The following is a 27,115-nucleotide window of genomic DNA, read 5'->3' as shown; positions in this document are numbered from 1 at the left end:
ACCGAAGATCCCGAGTAAACTTAGAACCCTCGCGAACAAATGCCGATCGGTATCTCGGCACGTACAGTCGGACACCGATTCAGCTGACTGTGGCTGTGTTGACCAGATGTCGAGCTCCTGAGTATAACAAAATTGGTATTGGTCGTTGACCCTGAAGCTACATGTGAAAAGGTTGAATGAAGGTACAAAAGAGGGGTATATAATCCTTTCGAAATACACGTTGAAACATAGAAAATGTGCCGTAGATCGCGGAACATGGCTCATTACAAAGCTGTACGTGCGCAAACGCTATTGGAACGCTCCCCGAATCTTCGCATACAGCTCGGTATCCAGAAAGTTGTAGTTGGGATCCGAGAAACAGAATGGCGCCCGCAGCAGCGTCTCGGCTGTCGGGCGCTCGGTAGGATCGATTGTGAAGCAGTCGTACATAAAGCTCAGCCCCTCGATGCTGATGGCCCTGCTGACGTCCTCGGGGATAGGGGGTGCCTGGTTGAGGGAGCCCAGCTTGTAGATGGCGCCGATGGCTTCCTCGCGGCTCCAGGGACGCTTGCCAGCAAACATCTCCAGGACGACGCAGCCAAGGGACCAGATATCCACCTTCGCGCTGTAGCCCTGGCCCTGGGAGCGAATCACCTCCGGCGCCATCCAGAAGACAGAGCCCTGCATGGAGTTTGTGACATCGTTGCCGTAGATGTTGTCGCTCTTCTTGGAGATACCAAAGTCGGAGATCTTGCACGTGCCGTCGAGGTCGAGGAGGATGTTGTCAGCCTTCAAGTCGCGGTGCAGAATGCCTTCACGGTGGAGGTAGGACAGGCCGAGCAGGGTCTGGCGGGTGAGAGAGCTGACCACGCTCTCCTCAAACTTGCCGTGCTTGCGGATGCAGGAGCCGACTGAGCCACCAGAAATGTACTCGAGGAAGATGGAGATGCTGTACTCTTTGCGCTCGCATCCAAGATACTGCACGATGTTGGGGTGGTCGAGATGCTGCATCGTGTCGATCTCCTGGTCGAGACTCTTGACGAGCTCCTTGATCTTGTCTTTGTCCGAGCCGGCCGCTTTGGCGTTGACCTCGACCTGCTTGACCGCAATAAGCTCACCAGTGGTGATGTTCATACCGAGGTACACGCGACCGAACGTTCCCTTGCCAATCAGCTGGCCCTTCATCCATTTGAATGTTGGCTGGCGCTGCATCGGCAGATTGTCCTGCGGGATGGTCTCGAGCTGGATGAGTCGTGATCCTCGCGACGGCTTGACCTGCTCGATCCTGGCGTGGAACATCTTGGTCGACTTCCTCCTCATGATGTCGCCACCGTTGCGTAGTGTAGCGACCCGCGAGGGACCCGTGGCAGCAGCCTGGCCCCGCTTCTCCATGGGGTGGTATTGTGACTTGACAACTTCACGAATCGACTTTGTCCTTCCGAGTCCTGCGCCAGACTTCCGCATGTTGCGCTGGGCGATAGACTGGAGGCCAGTTTGTCCGCGGCTCAACGGCGGGTTGGGACTGGCTTTGTCGACTGAAGACATTGGCGTCAAGGTACCGAAGCTCGCGTTTGAAGATTCGGTAGGCGCATCACTAGAATCCGTCTCCTCCTCTTCAAGCATCGGCTGGTCGAGGTTGACGTTGGGGAACAGCTCGTCGAGGTGGTCCACAAGGGCTTCGGCGGGTGGACGATTTGCCCATACGTTGCTAGCGAACGAGTCGCGACGGTTGAAGTCGGGCTCGTCACGTGGGGAGTCAGTCCAGGTCGTAGAAGCAGCAGACTCGGGGATCTTGTCGACGTGCGACTGGCGCTCGTCTTGCTCTTGCTGCTCGGCCACCTGAGCCAGTGAATTCTTAGAACGTGACGTCTTCAGCTTTAGATTGGGGCGCTGTGCCCGATGGCCGCTGGTGTTCCTTGCAATAGAGACATTCCGTGCTGGTGCCGGTGCAGGGGGTGGGCTGCGACCAGCGAGCGGTGCGGCGAACAGACCGTCGTCAGAATCGTCGTCAGAGTCGGAGGCCTCGACATTCGGCTCATCGCGGAACGATACGCGCGCTTCTTCAAAGTCGTGCGTCGGCCCGTAGATGGAGACACGCGACGACTCCCGGGTGAGTGTGCTTGCGGGGGCGCGGGAGGAGGTCGGGCTGAAGTCGGGCGTGCGCGGCCGCTGTTCCTTCGACTTGTCCTCGGTCAGGCGGGGCGGAGTGGGCATCGCGAGGGTGAGTTCGGGCTTATCGAAGGCCATCGCATCTGGAGAAACTTCCACATAGTCAGGTATTTTGAACGGAATGTTGCCTTTGCTCATTGTAAAGTCGCCAGGGCTGCGGGGAGACCCACCTGGACTGTTTCTGCCTGACCCGGCACCGAAGCCACTTTCTTTCAAGAGCTGCTGCGAAGGACGAACACTCTCGGGCGAGGAGTCGTGCATCTCTGGCTTAGGAGGGGGCTTGGGCAGTGCTTTGTTGGCTGCACCCACCGACCCTCCGGCAATGCCTGCTCCAATGATAGCAGCCGCAATGTTAGAAAGTCCACTTGGGCCTTGAGGGATGGCTTTCCGCTTGGCTGTCTCCGACTCGGCCGACTTGCGCTTGCTCGAGGTATCGTCACCTTCTGGCCAGGATGGCGGGCGGTTTTTGCTTCTTGAGAGTGAGTTAGCTTTGAGGAGTGTTGTTGTGTCAGCTGGTACGGGTGGCGGTTGCCTCTTAGGGACGAGCTCTTTCGTGGCTTTTTGAGGCTCGAACGGCTTCTTGATTTCTTCGTAGGGCGAATTGCGCGGCTCGTCAAAGTCGATGACCCCTGCGCTTCGGAAGCCAAGACTGTCGCCAGACGCAGACAGTGAAGCGGACATGGGGTCAGGACTGGTGCCCTTCAGCCGCTGCATGCGCCCCTTGAAGTACTCCTCTTGCTTCCGCTTCGTCTCCTTGCGGTGCTCCTCGGCAGCCAGCTCGAGCATCCTGCGGCGTTCCTGCTCGGGGCCATCGTCGACAGCATAAGGCTCTATCGGTCTGTTCGCATTCGGCCGGTGGAAACTGACATCAGGCATGGGCTCTTCCTTTGTCAGCTGGCGCAGTGCTGCGGCTTGGGCAGGCACGAGCGTCGACTCCGCAGACTTGAGACTGCCAGGAGACCCAGCCTGAGAGGCGGTATCAAGGATGGTTGGTTGCGCCACCAAGACGCCCAAACCGTTCGACGGCGGCCCTTCCTGTGGGACCTTGACGAAGATCTTCAGCTCTCCAAATTTGTTGCCGAACTGCGAGCGCGCTTCCAGGAGGTTAGAGTCGGACAGCGCGCCGTCGTGCTCGTATTGGCCTGGTGTTGTCAAGTAGAGCTCCACGCCAGGCGTCTGACTGAGACCCGAGTTCAGCTCCTCGCAACACATGTACCGTATGGCTGCGGCGGTGTCTGCGTTGGTGACGTCGATCAAACGGTAATTCCAGCCGTCCGGCGTGACGAATGCATATCTACGCTCGTCGCGCATCGACGTTCGCGTGTGGCCGGACAGCCGGCTCTCTGCGTCCGTCTGCGCAGACCGACGAGAGCGGGGGCGTTCGTTCAGGGAGGTCTCGCTCGAGTTCATGCCAGACTTGCCAAAGAACGATCCGCTCGCGTGATGGCGATGGCTTGCGGGGCTGGTGGGAGAATCCAGGTTGGCGTCTTCGGGAGAGGGATGGCTGTCGTGCTTCTTCCTGTCGCGGCCCATGATCTTGCCAAAGAAGCCCTTGTGGTGGTCTTTCGCACTCAACGGCTCTGCATTGTCATAGCGTGTGAGTCCTGTCCCGGGCCGCGGCGCTTCGGAGGCATTCCTCTTGCTCTCATTGCGGCTGTCCGATCGGCCTTCCGCAAAAGAGCGGCCCGTGGGAGGTCCTGAGCCTGTATTTGCGAATGTGGATAGGTTAGACTCGGAGCTGTTGCCGCGGGCATGCGAATAGTAGCGTTGCCCGTTGGCTGCTATGCCTGCACTGAGCTGACCACCGTTTGCTGCAAGCCGCGCAGATGGGAGCGCTGGACTTTGCTGTGGGCTGGCCTGTCGATGCGACCCAAACGCAGAGGGCCCAAAGTCTCCTGAAACGTTGGGACTGTGCCTCTTGGAGCTGGGTTCGAGGTCGCGGAGGATCTCCTTGGAGAAGGCGGTGCGGGTGTCGGCGTAGTCTGGCAGGCCGATTGTTGGTGCCGTGAAGTTTCTTTGCTGCGTCGAGATGCGTCGTGGGGGTGCGGAGGCAGAGGGCGAGTGCAACAAGGGCCTGCCTGGGCTGTCTTCGCCGTTGGCTGTGGTCGGCGTCGAGCCAAAGCCCAGTGGATTTGGTGGCATGAACGGCGAATTCTCGAGGCCTCCATCAGTCCCTGCACTGGCCGTCACCCCAGTATCACTGCGCTGGGGCATGCGGACCGGGCCAGAGCTTCCAGTCTCCACGATATGGCGCACGAGCCGGCGCAGCTTGCGGCCTTCATCTCGTTCTCGGTTTTGGTCCCACCCCGTTCCGCTTGCCGTGGTCTGCTTGGCGAGCTGGGGGAAGATGACCTGGTGCATCATGGCGACGTTGCCCTTGGAGCCGTGGCCACGTCCAATGTCGAGGAAGCGCGAGCCCTCAAGCCCGAGTGTCCGAAACGTCTCCTGCCAGTCCTTCGAAAAGCCGTTGTCTGCCAGCCATCGCTGCACCTGCTCGGCGGGCCATTGCTGTTCGGCGACAGGCGGCGATATAGGGCCGTCTGGGCGGTGGTAGTGGTTCTGCATAGTCGTGTTCGAGCCAAGCTGGTCATACCCGTGGTGGCTGCGGCTGGCGGCATGGGCGAAGCCGAGGGGCGCGCTGGAGCCATACTGGATGCTCTGGACGCTGTCGTGCAGGTTGAGGAAGCTGGTGCCGGACATGTCGGCATTCGGGGGGAAGCCGTCCTCGCGGTAGAAGGTGGGCTCCGAGTACTGGCGAGCGGCATGCGACTGCAGGGCTGGGATGCCGACGCCAGGTCCAAACGATTCTCCATCAGGGATGTACGTGGCCGAGGTGAGCGGCGCCTCGATGTGCTGCTGCAGCGGGGGCGGGCCGGGCGGCGGGGGCAGGTGCGACTGGTAGCCCTGGTACAGGCTGGGATTGTAGCCGGGCTGCTGGTACTGCTGCTGGGGGCGCTGCGGCGGGGGGGCGCCCCAGCCAACAGCATAGGCGGCGCCGTGGGGGGGAGGGGGTATGTTGACGCCAGTCGAGGGCCGCGGCGGCGGTGGTGGCAGGCCCATGTGCTGTGCGGGCGCCGACGCGGGCTGGCGGGGGGGAGGCGGCAGCTGGTACATGGCGAGAGGTGGGCAGCGCCCTGCGGTGGTTGTAGGGGTTGCTGGGGGCGACGGGGTGCGCCCGGCGGCGAGAGTTTGCGGAGGCTCGACGGGTCGGGCAGCGCTGGCCCCCGGCTCGAGGCAGTCGCGAGGGGGGAGCGCTGGGGGAGCGCGGCGGCCGGTGCGATCTGGGGCGGCGGCCGGCGGAAGGAACGACGGAGCGCGGGCAGGTGCGAGGGCTGTGAAGGAGCTCAGCGCATCACGGCATGACGGCCGGGGCGGCGTCGGGCGGGCTCAGTCGTGCCGCGCTGACGGCCGTGTCCAGCAGAGGTGCTGGGTGTTGGTGTGCTGCGTGCCGGAGCCTGCGGTGCCTGCGGTGCCTGCAGCGGTGCCTGCAGCGGTGCCTGGTGCGGTGCGGCGGCCCCGTGTTGGCAGATTGAGCGTGCGGAGTGGGGACGCGCGGGCTAGCAGCGCTGGGACGGCGGTCTGGGGAGCGCAGCGGGTGGGCGCATGAACGGCCTCGACGATGGATCTACACTGAGAGACGGCGGGATCTACGCTGAGAGACGTCGTCCAGGGCAGCTGAGCGCGGCGCCTGCGCTTAACGGCTGGGCTGGGGCGCTTAGCCGTCGAGACAAAGGCGCACTGCTCCGGACACTGCGCGGTACACTGCGCGGATACGAGCTGCAGAGAAGCGTCGCGCACGTTCCGAGGGCGATGCTGCGACGGCGCAGAGGGTGGTGAGGTCCAGTGAGGCCCAGCTGCAGCCGCTGGAGGCGAGCTGAGGGCTGCGCGGCCTCCTGCACGCTGCTGCACTGCAGCGCCGGCCCGCAGACAGACGCCGTGAGACAGGCCAACCCGGCGCCGTCATGCTGGCTGTCAATGCCTGGCCCTCTCCGTGCGCCCTGTCGGCGGCCTCGGCGCGCCTGCCTCACGTCGCTCGTCGCTGCCCTCAGGGTGCTGGCGTCAAGTCTGGTTGACAGGTGCGATGCAGCCCACGTTTCCCGCCGCCGGCATCATCAGAGCCGGTGCGAGTACTGAGCAGCACGAAGGCTGCATCGATGATCGGCCGTGATGCGGCTGCACCCCCTGCACACCACCTCGACCACCTGAGATCGTGCGTGCTGTCCTGCGTCTCACCACTGCACGCTGGCCATGCGATACGAACCCACACCGTTATCGCGCATGCCACTGCGACGAGACAGTCGGTCGACCGATCCAGTGTTTCTGCCGCAAGATGAGCTGCGCTGCCTCTGGCGCCGCATTCAGCGCTCACGCCATGAGCTGATGCAGGAGGACTGATCTTGACTAACCCACGTCGCGTTACTTTCGTGCGCTGTTGAGGTTTCTGCGTTGAATGGACCCTTCCGGCGAGCCCGGTCAATTGATGTCATCGTAGCATCAATTGACCTTAAAGCACTCGCAGCACCCACTCCACGACGCCAGAACATACAACATCTAACCAGTCAAGAGCATATCAGCCATCCTCCTTGGTATCCAACCGTCTTCCTTGGCACCATGGCACAAGACCTGAGATCGCAGGATATCAAGAATCCAATTGACGTTGCAGAGGTCAGTGCAGTGAATGCCCCACCCAACCAAGCTCACCTCATGTAGTATCTGTTTCGACGCCTGAAGCAGGTGGGTGTCGAGTCCATCCACGGTCTTCCTGGCGACTACAACCTTGTTGCTCTCGACTACATTCCCAAGACCGGTCTGAAGTGGGTCGGCAACTGCAACGAGCTCAATGCAGGCTACGCAGCTGATGGCTACGCCCGCGTGAAGGGCATCTCTGCTATCGTGACTACTTTCGGCGTGGGCGAGCTCTCTGCAGTCAACGCGATTGCCGGCGCCTACTCTGAATATGTCCCTATTGTCCACATCGTCGGCTATCCCTCGACACTATCACAACGCGATGGCGCCCTCCTGCACCACACGCTCGGCAACGGCGACTTCACTGTCTTCTCCAGGATGTCCAAGGAGATTTCCTGCGCCGTCTCCATGCTGAATAACGTCCACGAAGCCGCGACACTCATCGACAACGCCATCCGCGAATGCATCCTCCAGTCTCGCCCGGTGTACATCTCCCTCCCCTCGGACATGGTCCAGAAGAAGGTGGACGGCGACAGACTGAACACACCCCTCGACCTCGAATACCCACCCAACGAGCAGGAGCGGGAAGACTACGTAGTCGACGTGGTGCTTAAGTACCTCCACGCCGCGCAGAACCCCGTCATCCTCGTCGACGCCTGCGCCATCCGCCACCGCGCGCTCAAGGAAACCCACGATTTCGTCAAGAAATCCGGCCTCCCCACCTTCGTCGCGCCGATGGGCAAGGGCGCTGTCGACGAAACCCTGCCCAACTTCGGCGGCGTCTACGCAGGCGACGGCAGCAACAAGGGCGTCCGCGAGCGCGTCGAGTCCTCCGACCTCGTCCTCAGCATCGGTGCGATCAAGTCCGACTTCAACACCGCCGGCTTTACCATCCGCCAATCGCAGCTCAACACAATCGACTTCCACAGCTACGCCGTCAAGGTTCGCTACTCGGAGTACCCAGGGATCCGCATGAACGGCGTGCTGGCCAAAATCACCGAGCGCCTGGGCAAGTTGAACATCCACCCCGGCCCGGAGCCCAGCAACTCCATCCCAGACGCCGAGCTCAAGTCGCCCGAGCCCACCATCACACACGCCTGGTTCTGGCCGCGCCTGGGCCAGTTCCTGCAGCCCGACGACGTCGTCATCACCGAGACGGGCACCTCCAACTTCGGCATCTGGGAGACCCGCTTCCCGGCCGGTGTCAACGCCATCTCGCAGGTGCTGTGGGGCAGCATTGGGTACGCGACGGGCGCGTGCCAGGGCGCGGCGCTGGCGGCCCGCGAGAAGGGCATCAAGCGCACGATCCTGTTCACCGGCGACGGCAGCTTCCAGCTCACAGCGCAGGAGGTCAGCACCATGATTCGCAACGGGCTGAATCCGATCATCTTTGTCATCTGCAACAACGGGTATACGATCGAGCGGCTGATCCACGGCTGGCAGGATGCATACAATGATGTGCCCGAGTGGAAGTACAAGGAGCTACCGGAGGTGTTTGGCGCGCCAAAGGGCAGCGTGCTGACATATCGGGTGGAGAGCAAGCAGCAGGTCGAGCAGTTGTTCAACGATGAGGAGTTCAAGAGCGGCGACACAACGAAGATGCGGTTTGTCGAGCTGGTCATGCCATGGGACGACGCGCCTGCTGCACTCAAGGGCGTTGCCGAAGCTGCTGCGCGGAAGAATGCGCAGGCTGAGTAGACCATCGGTTTGGTGATTGGCCGGAGTTTCTAGACACTCTTCTCATTTAATATTAGCGATGTCAAATGCCCAAACAATTTCGTGTATCTGGAATACATGAGACTTTCGTCATACATTCATTCGTGGTATCTATGTTACATGTTGCATATCCTATGATCCGTAATGGCCAAGAAATGCCAGCCACACGTGCAGTCCGAGCTGCTGGTGGACACATGAGATGGATGTACAGAACCTAGCTGCACATCAAGAAGACGCCTACAACAGATCTACTGGATCACTCCCCAGTAACGCTCGGCGTTGAAGGAGGAGGCCCAGTCCGACTTCCAGAGAGAGTCGAACGAGTTGTGGAGGAAGACGTCAGACTTGAACTCGCTGCGGATCGAAGCAAGAGCCTTGGCCTGGTTGTCTGGGGAGGGCACAGCCTTTCCGTTGGCATCGCCCTGGTGGGGCCAGCCAGTCTCGGTGACAATGACGCGGTCGGTGTCACAAGCGGTCTTGACGCGCTCGATCTGGCCCTTGACAAAGGTACCGGCGTCCTCGGCGGCAGTGTTTGGGTCGAAGAAGGGGTGGCAGTTGACCATGACAACATCGGCTGCCTTACAGATTGCTGGGTTGTCAATGGTGGCGGGCACAGTCTCGACGGCTCCAACAGGACCCTGGTAGCCGACACCACGAAGCTGGTCACGGCCGCGGCGAATGGCGTCAACGATCTCAGAAGCAGTCATGTCGTGGTCGTTGAGGCGCTCGTTTTCGACAGAGAAGAGCTTCAGAATGTCCCAGCTGCCTCCAGCATCCCTATCAATAGCGTCTTTCCAGGTTGTGATGACGGAGCTGAGGTCTTCACCGTTGCCCCTGTTGCTGAGATACGCACCACCCATGAGTGTCTGGCCGTTCTTCTGAGCGTTTTGGACAGCAAGAGAGATGATGTTGCAGCCCATGCCGTAGATACGAACGACCTTGTACGAGCTCATCCTGCTGAACTCGTCGGCAATCTCGGCGTCAGTCTTGCAGCGGCTGTTGCCCTCTGTACCAGTGAAGGGGTCGTAGGTTACGCCGAAAGGGAGAGCGCCGGCATCTGCCGTCTCAACCTGAGGGACCTGGGAGGACGCGGGTGCAGCGGACGAAGGGACTGGGGCAGGTGGGGGCGACGAAGGCTCTGGTGACGATGTAGTAGCAGGTGCAACGGACTCGACTGCGGGAGTCGTGCTAGGCTCGTTCTGTGCCTGGACCGACGTTGGCTCGGGGTCGGGCACGAGAGAGAACGAAGGCGGAGTCACGGAAGCTGACGGAGTTGCAGATGGAGCCTCAGGAACTGGCACCGCATACGAGATGCTTGGGGTTACCGTCGGAACTACCGACGCAGAAGAAGCCTCGAAAACTGGCGCTGCATACGAGATGCCGGGAGCTGTTGAAACTGCCTCAGATGTAGTGACCACTTCCACAGACTCAGCGGCAGTGGACTGCCCCACAACTGAAGTCGAGTAAGGCTTGCCATCCTGATCGACATAGACAAACGCGTCGGTGACAGTCTCTGTGACGATGACGATTTCAGTAACGTAGTCGCGCTTGTAGTCTGCGAGGGTCAGCTTCTGCAGTCCGTCAAAAGCGATCAACGCACTGAGGGGATGACTGCTCGCAGTGCCCAGGATCGCGGCGAGAGCGCCCGCAATAATGATGGACTTCATGGTATGAAGAGAATGTTACGGAATGCTCGAGTAGTTGTATTTCGCAATGTGAATGGGGGATCAAGTTTAGCGTGCAAGGATGACGCTCGAGCAAACGATAGTGACTGACTGACTGCCTGCAGCTGGATTGAAAGGAAGGTGAGTCGGGCTGAGCCGAGTTGGAGCTTCAGTGCAGAAGGAAAGTGGGCGTAAAGAGTGGTGGAGAGGGAGGTGCAAGCAAGGGAGGCAGGCGTGATGGCCGTTTGTACCTGCGTCGACCTTGCTTCTTGGCGCGCCGCCAGGGCAACTGCGATTGTCAGGTGAAAATAAATATTGCTCCGCCGAAGGCCCTCGAGATTGTAGTGTTTCCTTGCACCGGAAAATTACCCTTGCACCCCGCGTTCGATGCAAACCCTCAAGGCCTGTATGCTAGCGACCAGTCGTTGTAGTGGACCACCTGGGTAGCCACCAACGTCAAAGTGAGAACATTGTCTGTCGCGAGTGGTTCTGGAGGTACTCGACTTTATGAGACTGTACGAGGCGAAACACAGGATAGGCCTGAAATGAGCTCTCGACACCTGAAACGTGACGGCGCACCACACCTTGCATCTGAAGCGACATGTCAGAAAAGATAGAATGCCCCTCTTATCATCGCGTACTATCGATGTGTTCTAGAGAATTCACGTGAAATAGCAAGTAGGACGCGTCTAGCGAGAAGCCGTGAAGGGATGGACCTACGCGTGTTACACAGCTCAATGCACGCCATACCGGAAGCTCCCTCGTGCAGTCACAGAGCATGTGCTCGCTCATACCAGAATCTAGCTCTTGCATCACGCGCGGATATGGCCGAACGTGGCGGGGAAAGCACACGCGCCACCTAGAGGAATGTTGGGCGGTTGGGCGATAACTAGAGCGCGCAAAGGCAGGAAGAAATGAAGAAGAGTACACGTATGAGCAGAGATTGAAACGATTGAGGGCCACTGCTGTTCCGGAGGCGCTGCATGGAAAAATGTTTTGAAATGCTAGGAGACTGTAAGACCTACCAACGCTTCTTGACGGTGCTTGAGGATCACTTGTGCCTCAGAGCGGAATGAAACAACATGATGGACTTCAAAGCAGCGCTGACAGTCTTACCTCTAGTCTTACCTCCAGTCTTATCTCAATCGTGCAGGCTGTAATACCTTCAAAGCGTTGTGCTGCGATATCCTCCGATGGACAGGTCGAACACTTACTCGTAAGGAGGCGTAGCAGAAACAACGGCGGGAGTCTAGCTTCAGTTCGCACAGGCACCGCGCACAACGAGCTGTCAGCGGTGGCTGGCGAAACATGAGCTGATCTCTGGTGAGGAGTGAATGGAACAATTGAAATGGTGATGTGTAGTGAACAACCCTGGATGTCGAGGAAGCGCTCGGACGGAGCACGCGCCAGGCTCTTTGTTCACCGTCCTTGCTCCAGCATAACTTCAAAAAAGCACAGCTCGACGAGGAAACTCGGCAAAAATAAGACGACAACTGCGTTGTAGACTAGAAGAATAGGGCTATGAGATGAGACAATGTTGAAATTAGCAAAAAGTATGGGTTGAACCCATGAGGTTTGGTCCAAAGATTGAATAAGTGCAGTGTTGTGCGGGACTCGCGGTCACTTCTGGTAAAAGGCAAGAAATGAGTTCGTACAAATCCTCGCACTGCACAACCAGTCATGGAAAATTAGATAAATATATAGTGCTCCAAAGTGATTTCGCTCCGTACCCACAATTTTGGCGTCGCGCTCGCCTACCTCTCCATATGTGGGCCTGGTTTGTGCGCGTTGTCGAGGGTGCCCGCAGATGGTGAAAGTGGCCGTGCTTGAGCGCGTGTATCACACTGGCCTCGTAACGTGCGTCGCGCTGCACCTTGTTGAAGTCTTTTCTTAACCCTTCGTCCTAGGGAATCATCTGGTTAGCCATGTTGGAATGTCATTTCGAGAATTGGAGTTGTAAGATGCTGAAAGACGTTTGCCCCGCAGCGAGTATGAGAATCAGCTGGAATGCCAGGAAGCCCCTCATAGGCACGTGCTCCTCGCTTCGAACCTCACCCAGTTTCTAAGGCCGTTGTACAAAAGCAGGGTTCAAGTAGGTGGACATTCTATGGGGTATTTGCTCAACATATTTCACCGGTTCAGTATTGCTCAATCGTTTGATTATGTGGTTTCATTTAAAACGAGGTATAGCGGAGCTGAGAGGAAGCAGTCGCTCGTTCTCAGTCCTCACAACATCGTAGAGCTTTTCACCAACCTACTTTATTGGTCGTCACCAGGGCCAGGGGCACGTCCCATTTGTCGTGCCTTGAGCATCTCGTCGCACAGCAACAGGTTAGATGCGATTCCGGTAGCCGAAGCTATGCAGTTGCGCAGCACGCGGAACGAGTCAAAGACACCTTCTTGTATGGGGTCCATGGCCTCACCGGTGGCCAGGTTAAGACCGACAACGTTGCCCTCTGCGTGCTCGTCTTGCAGAGCAGCCAGCGAATCCTGGATGTCGTGACCGGAGTTGGCAGCCAGTGTCTTGGGAATGACGAGAAGCGCATCAGAGAAAGCGGAGACACCCCACTTCGCCTTACCCTTGACTGTCTTCCTGAACTCCTCGCTGTTGAGGCGGGCAGCGCAGGCAATCTGGAACGCGCCAGCGCCAGGCACGACACTCTTGTCGACGATCATGTTGTAGACACTCCTCAGACCATCGCGGACGGCATCCTTGATCTGGCTGATGGTGTGCGAGTTGGGTCCCTTGATGAGGAGTGTGACCGACTTGGGCTCCTTGACGTCCTCGATGAAGGTGTACTTCTCCTCGCCCAGAGTGTGTTCGTAGACGTTACCGGCCCAACCAAGCACGTCCGGTGTCAGGTCGTCGGCGCTGTTTTGTGATGTGCCACCGCAGACAAGCTGGAGGCGCTCCATGTTCCTCCTCTTTGCTCTCCTGAGCGCAAAGATACCGTTCTTGACCAGCACGTCTAAGCTGAGGGGGTCGATACCCTTCTGGTTGACAACAACGAAGCCCTTGGTAGGATCGTCGCCGCAGACCTCCTTCTTCAGCTCGACAATCTTCCTCAGCTTATCGTCGACGAATCTTCGCTCGCTCTCGACGAGCTTCTCCCTCTGCTCTGCGCTCGAGTAGTAGAAACCAGAGTTGATCTCGGACTTCTCGTACTCCAGACTGACGTTGAGGGTCAGAATGTATGCGTTCTCCACCCTCTTGGGCATGTCAGGATGCCTGGCGCCGTGGTCAAGCGCGAGACCCCTGATCAGCTGTGTGTCGGCGGCGGTGCGGTGCTGCATGGTCATGATCTCGACCATGTGCAGATCAGGCTTCTCCGGTGCCTGGTAGATGGCAAGCACGGCATCGACGATATCGGGGGTCAGCTGTTCGGCGAGCGAGCTGTCGAGCTTCGTGGACAACGATGTGCGGGCAACGGAGAGCAGGAGTTCGCGGTCAACTTCCTTCTCGAGCTTGAACTCGTCGAGGAACTGCAGTTATCAGCCTCCGATTGGCGCACTGAGCGCACCACGTACCTTCAACGCTTCCGTCTTCGCGATGTCGTAACCATCTGTGATGACACGGGGGTGAAGACCCTCGCCAATGTAGCGGTCTGCCTGCTTCAAAAGCTCTCCAATCAAAAGCACTGCTGATGTCGTTCCGTCTCCTGTGATGTCGTCCTGTGCTGTAGCTGCGCGCGCGATCATGACCTGTCCTACTTTAGATTGTGCGGAGGTGCGTGAGCGAGGTACATACGGCGGTGGGGTTTTGGATTTGCTGCGAGCGTGTTAGTCGTGAAGAGTAGATCTCGGCGGCGGCTTACCATTTCCTTCAACAGAACACTTCCATCTTTTGTGAGCTTGATCTGTGAATGTGTCAGGGTCGCTCAGAAACCATGGCATACAACGTACTCCACCAGCGCCGTCGACGAGCCTGAAATCGTTAGCGACGTATTCTTTCGTCCGTGAAGGCATCCTTACATCTTCAGTGTACCGCGGGGTCCCAGGTTGGAGGCAAGGACCTATTCAGTCAGTATATGCATTCCAACAATATCCACACCAAGTACGCACCTTCTGCAGGCCCTCACCAGCCGAGATGTTCACCTGGAGAGCTTCCCCGCGCCTCTGTGCAAATGTTAGCTAGCGTCCAGTGTTTGCAAACAATGAGGGGCGTACCCTCGACTCCGCCTTCGGATTCAACAGCTGTGCGGCCGACATATTGCAAGACGTCTATCAGGGTATCGAACAATACAAGAAGAAAAGCAGGGTGGCAGCGTGGGGTAGTGCTGCTTCGCGTGCCTGCCCGAGCGCGTCCCCTCTAGAGATTTTGGTGGAAGCGCGGCGGGGGCTCTTCGGCACAGCGCGGGCACGGACGCCAAAGAATCTTTTCTCACATTCGCAGAGCAGCTCAATTCACACGACCACACGCCGGACTGCACTCGCGTCACCACATCGCGACAAAATTCAAGCTTTGCGACTCACGATGTCGGTCGACTACCTCCTCCACGAGAGCCCCATCGGCTATGCAGTACGTCTGGAGCTGAGCAGTAGCTCGAATAAAGTCTAATGCGCTGTGCAGGTCTTCAAAGTAGTTCTGCAGCCGGACACCATTGGCAACCGCCTTGCCGAAGTCCAGAAGGCCGTGCAGGATCTTGACAAGTTCGGAAAGACCGTCGAGCTCGTCGGCCTTGCGCCGTTCCAGGGCACTCAGGATGCGCTGCAGGAGATCAACGACATCTCCGAGGGCATTCTCTCCGACTTCCTGCGCGCGACCCTCGAGACCAACCTCCCCAAGGCCGGCAAGAAGAAGACCATCACCCTCGGACTGAGCGAGAGCAACTTGGCTGGTAGCATCAAGGCCGCCTTCCCCAACCTTGCCTGCGAGACTGCCCAGACCTCCGAAGTCGTCGCTGACTTGCTCCGTGGCCTCCGCCAGCACTCTGGCAAGCTCATCAAGAAGCTCCAGCCCGGCGACATTGACCGCTCCATCCTCGGTCTTGGTCACGCATACTCCCGCGCCAAGGTGAAGTTCAGCGTCAACAAGCAGGACAACCACATCATCCAGGCCATTGCCACTCTTGACCAGGTTGACAAAGATGTGAGTTGTGCGTCCCAAGTCGTCCGAGACCAGTACTGACCCGTTCCAGCTGAACCAGTTCTGCATGCGTCTTCGCGAGAACTACGGATGGCACTTTCCCGAGCTGTCGAAGATCGTCCAGAGCAACGACCAGTACGCCAAGGTCGTCCTCACCATTGGCGACAAGTCCCGTCTCACTGACGATGACACTCACGACCTCGCCGCCGTTGTCGATGACGACGAGGCTGTTGCGACTGCCATCATCAAGGCTGCCCGCACATCCATGGGTCGCGATCTGTCTGCGGCCGATATGGAGATCGTCATGGCTTTTGCCAAGCGCACCGCTTCCCTGGCCGCCTACCGCAGGCAGCTCTCGAGCTACCTCTCCAGCAGGATGAACCAGGTCGCACCCAACCTGGCTGCTCTGATCGGCGACACTGTCGGCGCTCGCCTCATCTCCAAGGCTGGATCTTTGACCAACTTGTCCAAGTACCCCGCCTCGACAGTCCAGATTCTCGGTGCCGAGAAGGCTCTGTTCCGAGCGTAAGCTAATCGATATCATTCAAAAACTTGACTAACTCCTCCCAGTCTCAAGACCAAGGGCAACACCCCCAAGTACGGTTTGATCTACCACTCGTCGTTCATTGGCAAGACTGGCGCCAAGTCCAAGGGCAGAATCTCGCGTTTCTTGGCCAACAAGTGCTCCATTGCGTCCAGGATTGACAACTTCTCTGAGACCCCCACTTCGAAGTTCGGTGAAGCGCTCAAGCGCCAGGTCGAGGAGAGGATCGAGTTCTACGCTTCCGGCGCGCCGCCAGCGAAGAACGCCGCTGTCATGCAGGCGGCTATGAACGCCGTTATGACCGATATCGGTATTCCTGACCCCACAGCCACCGCGACTGAGGATGTTGAGATGGCCGACGGTGTTACTGCCGGCGCAACTGAGCAGGCCCGCCGTGAGAAGAAGGAGAAGAAGGAGAAAAAGTCCAAGAAGTCCAAGGACGCTGACGAGGAGGTCTCGGAGAAGAAGTCCAAGAAGGAGAAGAAGAGGAAAGCGGATGCCGACGATGGCGAGTCCAAGAAGAAGAAGAAGAGCAAGGCATGATCAACTACTCCAGTCTTACGAAAAGTTGATGTATCATTGTTTCTGTATTCTTGCATATACTCCCTCCGGCGTTGTAGAGCCAGGAAGGCGTTTACGGCGTTCTGCAGCATCGGGTCTGTTGTACGACCGCGTTGCGATGACATTTATTTCAATTTACGAAGATGAACGTTCACGTTTTCGCCCGCTGTGATCGCCAATGATTTTCTTGATGTTTGGTAGCGCACGTTTCACCAGTCTCAAAACATCAGTGATCGAGCAACTCTCTTTCTCTCTGCTGCGCTTGGAATAGAATTAGGGAGGACGGCAGTACATTTTTCGTGAATTGACAGCTCGAGTAAACTACGTTGCGCCACCGCGGTCATGGATCAGATGAGAACCATGTCCGATCCGGGTAAGGCGTGAGGATCGAAAAGTGGATCCCTGCAAACCGGCCCGTTGGGACAGGACAACCACGCATCAGGAACATGTCAGTCAGAGACACAAGCGCGGCACGCCTTCGCAGCTGGACGTGGGTTGCTGCTCGTCGACATTGAACTGCGTCTAGTTAGTAGTGCAGTCAGCTTTAGGGAGGCCGTCAGCACCACATACAGGCTCGCGCGCCGGGGCATTTGAACAGGCATGGCTGATCGCGCTGGTTGCTCAATGAGGAACACACCCTACACGCTCCTCATAGCGTGCCCTGAGGGATCAGGAGACCATCTGCTCATCAGCTGCAAGTGATTAAAGAGCAGCAAGAAGCAATGCAGTCCGCGTTGGAGTCGTCACAGCGCACGCGCATCGACCGCACATCAAGTTGATATGTATGCCGACAGCCGCATGTCCGCTGACAGCCCGCTTCCAGGGTCTCATTCACAGATGAACAGCGGCAGCCCAGTCCGGGGAGACAGTCGCTGGCGTAAATGATTTTCCTCGTCGTAACCTTGCGCTTTGGCCCATGTGCCAGATCGCTCTTCATACCTGAAGCCCCCATTCAACTGATGCGGACAGCGCGTCTCTCCTCTCTCTCCTTTTCTCTTTCTCAAATGTGCGATTCTGCCACTTGCGATTACCTTTTCATCAAGACCGCACTTGCTGTGATCGCGGCCATCGAATTGTAATTAGGGGTTGAAACTTCGCGTTCCTCTCCGTGCAACAGGTTCCTTTTCAGTGCTCCCCGGCCCGGCACGCGGCTACACATCGACTTTGGTGTTCTCGACAACCTTGCGATCGAGCACGTCCACGACTTTTGGTGTTGAGTTCGCCAGCCGCCAGCCAGCAATCTGCCACAGCTGCTCACGCTACGCCCCTAATCTGCGACGTTTCTGTGTACAGAGTTTTGTATCAGTTTCGAATAGTTCCGCTGCACACTGGCATTCCTCACAATCTGCGTGTATTTGCAATTTCGCAGCCATGGATGCAAACGATGCGTCCTCGCCAGGGAGTCTGAGTTCGCCCCCACACTCGCCTGAAGGCACGCCCACGTCCACCACACGAGTTTCCGGCAGTGGTGTTGCTGCAAACACTAGCACCCCTGCAAATGCGACCTCACCAGCGACACGTCTCACAGCATCTGGACAGCCACGGAAGAAGCCTGGTCCAAAGCCAAGAGCAAAAGATCCAAATGCCCCAGAGCCGGAGAAAAAGACAAGAAAGCCCCGCAAGCCTGCAGAACCCAAAGATCCAAGTGTACCCCCAGCGCGCAAGCGGAGAACCAAAGCCTCTCTAGAAGCGCAGCCAGCACCAGTTGAAGAAAAACCTGTTGTACAAAATTCGCCTACTCCTCAACCAAGACCCAGTGAGCCAGTCCCAGTACCGCAACCGCCGGAGCAACCGCCTGCCATCACACCAGCTCCCCGCGTGTTGAGCACCCAGGAACCCACACTCTACAACAACCCCAACCTTTCTCACATCAATGTCGCGCCATCAACACCACGGCCGTCCAGCTCAGGTCAGCGGTATGATCCAATTCGCGGCGGCATCATGGAAGATAAGCCACAGGTTCCAGCGAGCGCGCCGCCGCCCATCTCGCCTCCCATCAACCGTGCGAGTGCATCGCCATCCATAACCAGTCTGATCGACCCGCCTTCTGCCAGCAATTCCTTCTTCTCCCCACCCGTGAAGATGCAGCAGCAGGCATCCATCACATCTGCCCCGCAGTCGCCTGCCAGTTTCCACACTCGACCAGCGTCGGTCCTTCCTTCCCAAGACTACTCAGCTCCACCTCCCCAACACCAACCGCAACAATTAACACCACAACCCTTACCTCAACCTGCTGTCCCAACCGGCCCTGCACCGATGGACGTTGACTCTGATGCTTCAAAGCCGATTGTGGCCACGGCGCGGAAGGTGAGCCCTGCAGCAAACGGCGCGTCGGCCCCAACCCCGCCCACAAAATCTGTCCGCCAGAAAGAGGCGCCCCCGCCCTTGCCTACTGGTAGTGGGCTGCTCTCTGGTACCCCGTTCGGCCCTGTCACCACCACCGTCAAAGGCGCCGAGGGCCCGACTGCACCAAACATATACCTCACCTTCGACCTCAAGGGACGCGAGAACACCACCATCAACGTTGCACTCGAGATCGAGAAGAAATATGGTTTCGCCGCCCTGCACCCACGCATCGCTGCTCGTCAAGAACGCCAACGCCAGATCAAGAATGCCAGTGCCGCCCTCGAGCGGGCTGCTGGTCTGTCCGCCGATGAAATGTCAGTCGATCTGTCCGAAAACGAGAGCAACGTCGAGATGGGCGGAATGGACGACAACGCTTCGAATACCGAGAACGGCAAGAAGCGGCGCAAGCGAAAGCAGGAAGACTACGACAAGGAGGATGACTTCATCGACGACACAGAACTTGCCTGGGAGCAGCAGGCACTCATGGCCAAAGACGGCTTCTTTGTGTATAGCGGCCCTCTCGTGACGGAGGAGAAGCCATCTGTGGAGAGGTATGTTTTGATTTACTTGCACACAACATTGTACTGACAGCATAGGGCTGATGGCACCGTTAGACGCGGGCGGGGTCGAGGTCGCGGCGGCACAACACGAGGCGAGACGGCTGGTAGAGGGCGCGGTCGCGGCGGGGGTCCTGGCTCTCGTGGTGGTCAAACCGTCCGCAAACCTCGTGTTACCAAGGCTGACCGTGCTGCGATGGAACAGGAGAAGATCGCACGAGAGAAACTGGGCGAGTCCATCGCAAAGCAACCCACGCCAGGCACGGCTGGCCCCGTTGGATCCGCCTAGGAAAGCTCGCCAGGCGTACCCACGCCCGGCTCATAGGTATCATAACCCAGCCTGGCGCAATGGATCGCGCAGAGCGTCTGTTGTACCAAGACGCTGATTTGCCACGCCGTATGGATGGACAACTGCCTCCGTTTGGCCTTTTCTCATCGCAAATGCAATCGCAGATCCCTTCCGGTGTGCATACGTGGCGGGACTTGAAGGCATAGTGGCGCTATCGTCCAGACTTCGGTACACTTGTCCTGCTGCAGGTGCTGCAATTCGCTCCCTCCCCGGAATACGACCCTGAGGTCTGTACGGTACAGAGTGGAAAGTTCTAGTCTTTTAGATATACAACAGTGGTGTTCAAGGTGTTTCGCATGGCCATGGCTGTACTCATCTGGCTGTACGGCGTTATCCCTTCACTGCAGCATAAGCCTTAAAGGATAGATTCTGTGGTTCAATTTCACTTCATTCATTGTCTGCTTTGTTTGGTGTCTTTGTGTCAATGTCTCAGATTGTCATGGTTCTCAACCTCGTCACTACTCGAGAAAAGCAATGCCCTGTCAATCAGTCAGAAAGACTCGAGCATGTTCGAGTGTCTAGGCGTTTGATGTGGGTGAGCGGCGGTGTTGCGTGCGACCGCTCTTTCCCTCACTCTGCACCTGCCCGTTTGCTCTCGCTTCCGTTTGTGCATGCTATGTTGCTCCACCCACAACACAACACAAGCACACTACCTTCACTAATCTCACACTGAATTTCTACAAGATGTCCGCCCCCACCGCATCTGCGTATCGCTTGCCGGACGATCTGGCTGTCAGTGATCGGTCGCGCAAGTTCTATGATGGCACGTACAAGTGGAATGCACAAGGCTTCACTGACGAGCATGGAGGTAAACGCGAGCTGTGTTCTAGCGGGACTTTGCTGACCTTGTCATAGTGTATCGCGAGTTTGACTTCCTTGATCCTCTGGCGCGCGCTCCTACACCGATGCCTCCCATGTTCTCCGACGACGAAGAGGACGGCGACGGTATAGACGTAGTCAGTGAATTGACGCAGTCACTCAACGATAACAGTGTTGCTCTTTCCGACGAAGCAACCGTCGAGCCAGGCACACCGTATCCCAAGGTCAGTGGAAGCGCGTCCAGCCCAGTCAATGTTCGGAGTCCAGGAAGCATTCGCCGTTTTGCCATCAATCTCCTCCGCAAGAAGACTGACCGGGAGGAACATGCACCTCAGAATGACAGCAAGAAACAAATTGAAGACGTCGTACCTGCGCCCGAGCAAGCAGGGGAACTTCGTAGAGACCACGAGCTTGTTGGACGTACACCACGGGCAAAAGACGAGAAGAGCGAATTCAACATGCCAGAGACACCACCTAAAAGTCCTGTCAATATTGCACCTGAGGTCAAGACTACAAGCCCCACCTCTACCACATCTACTCTGTCGTCCGCGCCCTCCACTCTGTCTGAAGAGAGCAAAATCGTCAGGATCAAGGTAGGTACGACCTTGTTTTCTGTCAGCACGACTAACCTTCGCAGATCAAAAATACCTCTCTAATCCCGCAAGAAGCCCTGAACACCCCACCAAAGGCCACACCTCGCTCCAAAGTGACGACAACGACTCGTGGCGTGGCCCAGAAAGTCACGAAAAGTACGAAAGGTCGGAAGTGGGCCTCGAGCAAGTCCAGCCCGCTGAAGAGGAAGGAGAAAAGCGTCGAGGAGCTCACATTGCTGGAGCTACACTCTGGGGCCTTTATGCGCAACGGCCTCCGCAGGTCAGCTCGACACTCGAAGTCGGACAGCAATTGAGTAATACGAGATGCATTGGGGCGTTTGATACCCGGATTCTAATAGCTATACGTCTACACACCCTGCCAAGTCAGAGCGAACTGCTGCGCGTGATCTCCTCCCGCATACACAGGTACCTGCGTGCTTCCGCTGGCGGCCTTGTCAGCGCTCCAAACGGCGTTTCCACCGGCTGCGAGACTGCCGTCGACTGCTGTGAATCCAGTGCCAGAGCTAACGCTTGCATCGCAGGTCAGCGCGCCTCCAACGATGCCGCACTTGCCCTTCGAGCTGGACAATGTGAAGCCGCTGTCGAGCTCAGTGGCTGTGAATGTCGCGCAGGTGCCGGTAGTGTACCACGTGCCCTTACTGATGATGCAGCCCTTGTTCGCGCCGCTGACCTCAACATTGATATACCCCTTCCCGCTGAACGGCGTGCCTGGTGCAGAGGTACTCGTCGGCGCCGGACCGCCCACAGTGGTGCTGGTTGCAGATGGCTGGCTGCCACCCTTGGGCAGGTACTTGATACCCGTCTGCGGGCAGGTCGACTTTGTGCCGTCGGGGTTGGCAGGCACAAAGTCGCCGGTCTGCAGAGAACCGCGCACGTCGTAGTGGTACCAGATCTCGTTCAGCTGGCCAGACTTGCAGCCCAGAGTCACTTCCACGCCGGGCCTCTTTGCTGCCAGCGCATTCTGGATGGCCTGGAATGTGTATGTCTGCGAGCTGCTGGGTGTGATGCCGGCGGCCGCGAGCCACTCGTAGGAGGGGAGGGTCTTGAACAGCGAGACGGCGCGGTTGAAGTAGTCAACGACCTCCTCGGTGGGCTTGTGCTCGGTGTAGCACTCCGGCTCGAGCGTGGAAATGCAGGTGCCGTGTTTCGCCCACTCGTGGTACCAGAACGACTCGTCGTTGCCGCTGTAGTCCTTCCAGTATGTCTGCATGAAGGAGAGTGTGTCATCTGCGCCGAACGATTTCAAAATGGCGGAGATGTTGGAGTAGGAGCGGGACGAGTCGCAGTTGGCATCGTAGGTGCCGTCGCAGCGGTCGGGCCTGGTCGTTGTTAGCTTCTGCTACCTTTAGTTTGCGAGGGTCACTCACCACAAGCCGTGCAGCGTCCAGCTATCAACCGGACCTGTGACGGGATGTGTGTCCCAGAACTGCGTCTGCAGCAGCTGTCCACCAGGCGCATTGAAGCAACACAGGTCCTGGACAACCGTCGTGTTGTGGCAGCTCAACTGCGGGTTCGAGCATGATTCGAACGGGTTCACACCACCCTGCGCCAGCACCATCTGCGCACCACCCAGAGCGAGTTTCCCAAGCGTGCGGAGAGAAGGCATGGCGGTTGATACGGCGTCAGCAGCTGCGGCAACAGCGCTGCTTTGTACCTGCTCCTTCGCGGCAGCTACGAACGAGTCCAGCAACTCGCCCGAGTCTAGCATCACGGGCATGATGTATTGTGATGCTGCAGTAGCCTCGGAGCCACAAGCGTTGTCAAGCTTTGCGGAGCGAGCCTCTCCCGTAGCGGCAGCTGCTGCTTCACGCGTTCACGGCCGGGGATCTGATTCGCGCGTCGACGCCGATGTGGGTGGACGACCAGAATCGATTGGGAAGGTGCTTGCTAGCCTGCAGCAATAAGACACGGTGGAGACGACCGAGAGCTGTAAGCTTAGGGTGTAGGTAGATGAATGGAGGGCAACGAGATGAGGCTTGCGGGTGTTGATGTATCAAAGGATAGGCGTCACAGCCACTCAGGGCGCAGTCCTCGGCGTGCGCTGCAAATGGTCACACGGCGCCGTTTCGAGCCTCATGGTGATCAGCGATGATGCGGCCAGTCAGGTGCGGTTATCGCGTGCATGTGGTTTGGTGCCTGGATCGTCCCTGCGTTGTCGCCGTCCCGAGGCTGGCCTTATCAGCGGCGCTACCCTGCAGATTGCGGAGAAGGTCTCGGCACGATGACGAGGCGGTCGCCGACGGCCTTGACAAGAGCAATGATTAATCGACCTTTACATCTGATATTCCAACGCATTGCAACTCTGCCATGCGAACGGAAGGAGGAAGTTTTATCTTGCTTTAGGCCACGAGGAGTGAATGGGCATGTTCGAACCTGTCTGCCTGGAGAATAGCCTCAGAAATGTAGAGTAAGCCGCCGCTCAGTTGCTGAGAAGCTTCTCGGGCCGACTTTTACAAAAATCTAGCCAGTACGCGGAGCTTCGGGTATCCTAACAGGCACAGAACAAAGAAGGAGGGGACTATATGGCCTGTAGGGTATAGCGACGCGGTTGTGTATCTACTGGCCGCTAAACTTGTACAACAACAGGAACCATTGTTAGGAGCTTGGTGTCTTGCAACTGGATTCATAGGCTCTTCTAGATGGCTTCTCTGCAATGGTACTTTTTTCTCTTCTTCACATCGTTCGCCTTGCCGCCATGCTAGGCTGACATATCACGTGACATGAACGCCTTCCACACAGCCTTGGGGATTCAGCCGCACTGGGCGTTAGGCATCTATTCCGTACGGCCTCCAAGATGACAATCATCTCATCATCAGGTGTCCACTGAATCGTCATGAAGCGATACACCTGCTGCAAGTACGTCCATGGCGACACGGCAGAACTTCCAATACCATTAATCAAAGATTCGTCTAGGCACGAGCTGTGTTCTCAGTGTCTCAAACTCGACATTGCTGGGTTTTTATCAGGGCATCTCCAGCTTCGCCCTCCCAAGGGAAGCTTGAAGGTAAACAGACAAGCTACATGTCCTATGTGCAAGTTCCTTCTAGCCACTGTTGCAGCGGACATCACTGCAGACGACGACAATCTTACTCTCGATGTAGAGTGCCATATCAGCCCTTTCTATCCGCGTCAGAGCTTCCCGCAAGTATCACTGAGGTCTTGTAGTGGGACCGCACATTCAAAACGGCTCATCATCCCTTTCGAAGGCGACTTGCACAGAGATCGTCCTCCACTGGCTGTACAGCTCTTGCCAACCGTAGTAAACTTTGGAAAAAGTCCGAATGTGGATGTCATATTGCCAAAAGCATCACCACACCAGCTGTTCGACTCCCAAGCTTCACAAACGAGGCCGTCTTTTCAACACAAAAATCATCGATTGCACAACCCGGGAAATCAGTAATTTCAGTGGTGATGCCGAATACGTAGCGCTGAGCTATGTATGGGGAGCATCTGCTACGACTGTGCCTTGTATTCATACCGATGATGGGCGGGTTTATTTACCTCCAGATATGCCAAGGACTATTGAAGACGCGATTGCCGTCGTGCTCGGTCTACGGCTACAATACTTATGGGTTGATCAATACTGCATCGACCAGGGCGACTCCGTAGAAATGAATCGGCAACTGCGTTTGATGGACCTCATCTACAACTTTGCAGCACTTACTATTGTTGCTTCTGCGGGAGACAGCGCCACGTTTGGATTGCCAGGTGTATCATGTCCACGAGATTCTCAGCCGATGATTTCCCTCGAGGGGCGCCTGTGGGTGTCAGCACTAGAGGACCCGCGGGAGTGCGTGGCTCGCTCGAAATGGAATACGCGAGCGTGGACCTTCCAAGAGGGCTTATTTGGTAGACAGCGGCTGTTATTCACGAAGACTCAGGTTTTGTTCGAATGCAATGGTCCCGATTGTTTCTTCGAGTCGTTGATCCTGGATCCACACCGCTTTGCCAGCAAGGGAACCACTTCTACGCTGTTACGAGGTGACAGGACTGGATGGGACAGTTTCTTATATAACGTCAGCGAGTACACAAAAAGAGAGACGAGCTTCCAATCTGACGCTCTCAACGGCTTACAAGGCATTTTTGCACATCTCTTTAGCACTCAAGAGGTCATACAGTGGTGGGGCATACCAAGCCACAAGGAAGGAATACAAAAATTCTTTGTGCCAAGCCTGCTTTGGCACATAGACTCAGCAGTGCCACCGCGCCGTAGAGAGGGCTTTCCAAGTTGGTCCTGGTGTGGATGGATCGCGCCGGTCTCTTGGGAGGCCCCAACCTGGATGAAATCTGGGAGATCAACCGAGAAAAGACGATTGTTCTCTGGATCTGGTTCGAATTCTGTCGTCGATACAGTCTGTGCCATTCAGTTCCAAACTCCAGAAGGCAACCCTGTCTCTGTGGAGCAAGCGACGGCGGAACTCAAAGACAGTCACGGTTCAACGCCGTTACGCTACAGCCAAAATGTTCTGATTGAAGCGGAAATAATACGTGTCTGTTTCAGCGAACTCTCGGCGCCCGTTCATGAGTCCGAATTTGGTTTTGTGAGTGCGCAACATCCCGTCATATTAGCCGCGGTATCCCAAATGACATTCGGCGGTCAAAAGGTGCGCATTACCTGGCCTTTAAGAAGCATGTTTTCTATCACAGAAGACCCTCGTCTCCATCCGATTCACCGCGCAGAGCCCCTCAAGGTTGTCGTAATCGACAAGCTATACGGCTTAGTCGTCTGCGCTGTCGGAGACGTACAGGAACGTATTGGCTTGATCAAACTGGAAGGCGAGATTGAACCAGAGGATGACCGGGCCTTACAGCTTCACGTCGTTGAGTGTGAGGAAAGATGGTGTGGTGGGAGCAAGGAGGCCGGTCCTGTCACGAGACCTAGCGCACATTTGCGTGATCATTTTCCGTGTGCTCGTGAAACCGTTGTCGTGGGATGAGCTCACTATGCTAGATTCATCAACAATCCTACTGTGATGCAAGTGTCCTATAGCCTCTTCTGTATTGTCTGGACGAGTTGGATGCACGCGTGGCTTACCCCGCAGGATAAGGTCCTCGCCACCTCTCTGCCGAAAGGAGTATCCCCAATCGACAAGATGGCATTCAGCTAGCGAGCTCTCTCCCCTCTATCATGCAAAAGTCCGAGACTTTTTGATGAGGTGGTAGATTCCGTCAACATTAGACGTGGCGCTCGGAGAGTTCTGTTGCTGGTTGTGCTTGGAGCTATATTATGCTGCCTAATGTGATTTTGTCCTTGCAACACACCAATCTTCGTGTCAAGGGACGCCCGATCCTCGCAGGTTCTTGCCCCTCGATGCGTAGCGTCACCTTCTGGATTGGGCCATTATGGTGCCGTCGCTTCAAGAGATGCTGCTGTGCCTTTTTGCCACCGCAACGCACCAGAAAGCCTCGGTCTTATCCCTGAATGCCGAAAACCAATTCGGAGGTCCCATATGTCTCCACGGCCTGTGTACCCACCGGTGCTGCTAGGTGTATGGAAGCAAAGTCGTCTAAGAAAATGATAGCGGCTTGCAATGACGCGATTCGGCGGGATCGAGGTAGGAACCAGTCGTGGCTGCAGTGCTGTTCTGGATCAACGTGTGGCATTAGCGTCAACTATAACCTAACTTCCATTCTTGATGCCATCATCAGCGCCACTGCTTTACTTCTTCATTTTCGCTGGTTTCACCCACCTCGAGGTTCGAACGATGTTTCACACTCTCGTTGATGTTATGAACTGGAGGTCACCCTTCGACGAGTCTTCGGTGCAGGCGCTTTGGTTGCTAGAGCGCTTGCATAGTCGTCGTCCGTTGGAGGACAACAATAGCGGGCCATCTGCTCATCATAGTCCTGCAACCGAATCGTTACAGGTCTGGAATCCGGCAGAGTTGATGTTTGTAACGAGACAAGCGTTGTACGTGTTCAACACCTAAGTCCTGGATGTCTCTTGGATCTCTTCGTGGCCCTCCATCTGTGACAGACCATGCCTGAGGTACCGCCACGAGCTCGTAGTAACAGTGGGCACGGA

General features: G+C 57.1%; 9 protein-coding genes across 9 annotated transcripts; 5 read left to right on the top strand and 4 right to left on the bottom strand.

Annotated features, from left to right (window-relative positions):
* Positions 1–61: 61 nt before the first annotated feature.
* On the bottom strand, positions 62–6,112 carry C7974DRAFT_450396 (camp-dependent protein kinase-like protein; the record flags this gene model as incomplete). Its single annotated transcript, XM_046145740.1, has 3 exons — positions 62–5,491; positions 5,555–6,041; positions 6,100–6,112. The coding sequence occupies 3 exons, from the start codon at positions 6,110–6,112 to the stop codon at positions 289–291; spliced, it is 5,703 nt and encodes a 1,900-aa protein (XP_045998702.1). The 3' UTR covers positions 62–288.
* A 509-nt stretch (positions 6,113–6,621) lies between these two features.
* Positions 6,622–8,665, top strand: C7974DRAFT_142098 (thiamine diphosphate-binding protein). Its single transcript, XM_046135615.1, has 2 exons — positions 6,622–6,813; positions 6,859–8,665. Exons 1-2 carry the CDS (start codon positions 6,760–6,762, stop codon positions 8,530–8,532), a joined length of 1,728 nt encoding a protein of 575 aa, XP_045998701.1. The 5' UTR covers positions 6,622–6,759; the 3' UTR covers positions 8,533–8,665.
* Positions 8,666–10,521, bottom strand: C7974DRAFT_142092 (soluble cell wall protein-like protein). The gene is made up of 2 exons (XM_046135614.1): positions 10,151–10,521; positions 8,666–10,105 (listed from the first exon to the last, which is right to left on the bottom strand). The coding sequence occupies exons 1-2, from the start codon at positions 10,215–10,217 to the stop codon at positions 8,799–8,801; spliced, it is 1,374 nt and encodes a 457-aa protein (XP_045998700.1). The 5' UTR covers positions 10,218–10,521; the 3' UTR covers positions 8,666–8,798.
* Positions 10,522–12,184: 1,663 nt separating this feature from the next.
* C7974DRAFT_141937 (T-complex protein 1 subunit zeta) lies at positions 12,185–14,518 on the bottom strand. Its single transcript, XM_046135610.1, has 8 exons — positions 14,382–14,518; positions 14,277–14,330; positions 14,187–14,227; positions 14,118–14,139; positions 14,030–14,071; positions 13,963–13,983; positions 13,743–13,916; positions 12,185–13,697 (listed from the first exon to the last, which is right to left on the bottom strand). Exons 1-8 carry the CDS (start codon positions 14,421–14,423, stop codon positions 12,474–12,476), a joined length of 1,620 nt encoding a protein of 539 aa, XP_045998699.1. The 5' UTR covers positions 14,424–14,518; the 3' UTR covers positions 12,185–12,473.
* Positions 14,519–14,578: 60 nt separating this feature from the next.
* Positions 14,579–16,387, top strand: C7974DRAFT_422488 (uncharacterized protein; the record flags this gene model as incomplete). Its single annotated transcript, XM_046144335.1, has 4 exons — positions 14,579–14,733; positions 14,785–15,303; positions 15,353–15,825; positions 15,871–16,387. Exons 1-4 carry the CDS (start codon positions 14,689–14,691, stop codon positions 16,385–16,387), a joined length of 1,554 nt encoding a protein of 517 aa, XP_045998698.1. The 5' UTR covers positions 14,579–14,688.
* Positions 16,388–17,567: 1,180 nt separating this feature from the next.
* C7974DRAFT_141960 (uncharacterized protein) lies at positions 17,568–19,617 on the top strand. Its single transcript, XM_046135611.1, has 2 exons — positions 17,568–19,302; positions 19,348–19,617. The coding sequence occupies exons 1-2, from the start codon at positions 17,777–17,779 to the stop codon at positions 19,595–19,597; spliced, it is 1,776 nt and encodes a 591-aa protein (XP_045998697.1). The 5' UTR covers positions 17,568–17,776; the 3' UTR covers positions 19,598–19,617.
* Positions 19,618–20,031: 414 nt separating this feature from the next.
* C7974DRAFT_470394 (uncharacterized protein) lies at positions 20,032–21,459 on the top strand. The gene is made up of 3 exons (XM_046146464.1): positions 20,032–20,465; positions 20,513–21,057; positions 21,096–21,459. The coding sequence occupies exons 1-3, from the start codon at positions 20,342–20,344 to the stop codon at positions 21,102–21,104; spliced, it is 678 nt and encodes a 225-aa protein (XP_045998696.1). The 5' UTR covers positions 20,032–20,341; the 3' UTR covers positions 21,105–21,459.
* Positions 21,437–22,696, bottom strand: C7974DRAFT_307923 (ribonuclease T2-like protein; the record flags this gene model as incomplete). Its single annotated transcript, XM_046138150.1, has 2 exons — positions 21,437–22,409; positions 22,458–22,696. 2 exons carry the CDS (start codon positions 22,694–22,696, stop codon positions 21,437–21,439), a joined length of 1,212 nt encoding a protein of 403 aa, XP_045998695.1.
* A 1,348-nt stretch (positions 22,697–24,044) lies between these two features.
* C7974DRAFT_141929 (heterokaryon incompatibility protein-domain-containing protein) lies at positions 24,045–26,051 on the top strand. Its single transcript, XM_046135609.1, has one exon. It carries the CDS (start codon positions 24,372–24,374, stop codon positions 26,025–26,027), a length of 1,656 nt encoding a protein of 551 aa, XP_045998694.1. The 5' UTR covers positions 24,045–24,371; the 3' UTR covers positions 26,028–26,051.
* Positions 26,052–27,115: the final 1,064 nt, after the last annotated feature.

The sequence above is a fragment of the Boeremia exigua genome (assembly GCF_020726555.1).
Source record: "Boeremia exigua strain MPI-SDFR-AT-0100 chromosome Unknown C7974scaffold_4, whole genome shotgun sequence".
Lineage (NCBI taxonomy): Eukaryota > Fungi > Ascomycota > Dothideomycetes > Pleosporales > Didymellaceae > Boeremia > Boeremia exigua.
This window is presented reverse-complemented; position numbering and strand designations above follow the sequence as displayed.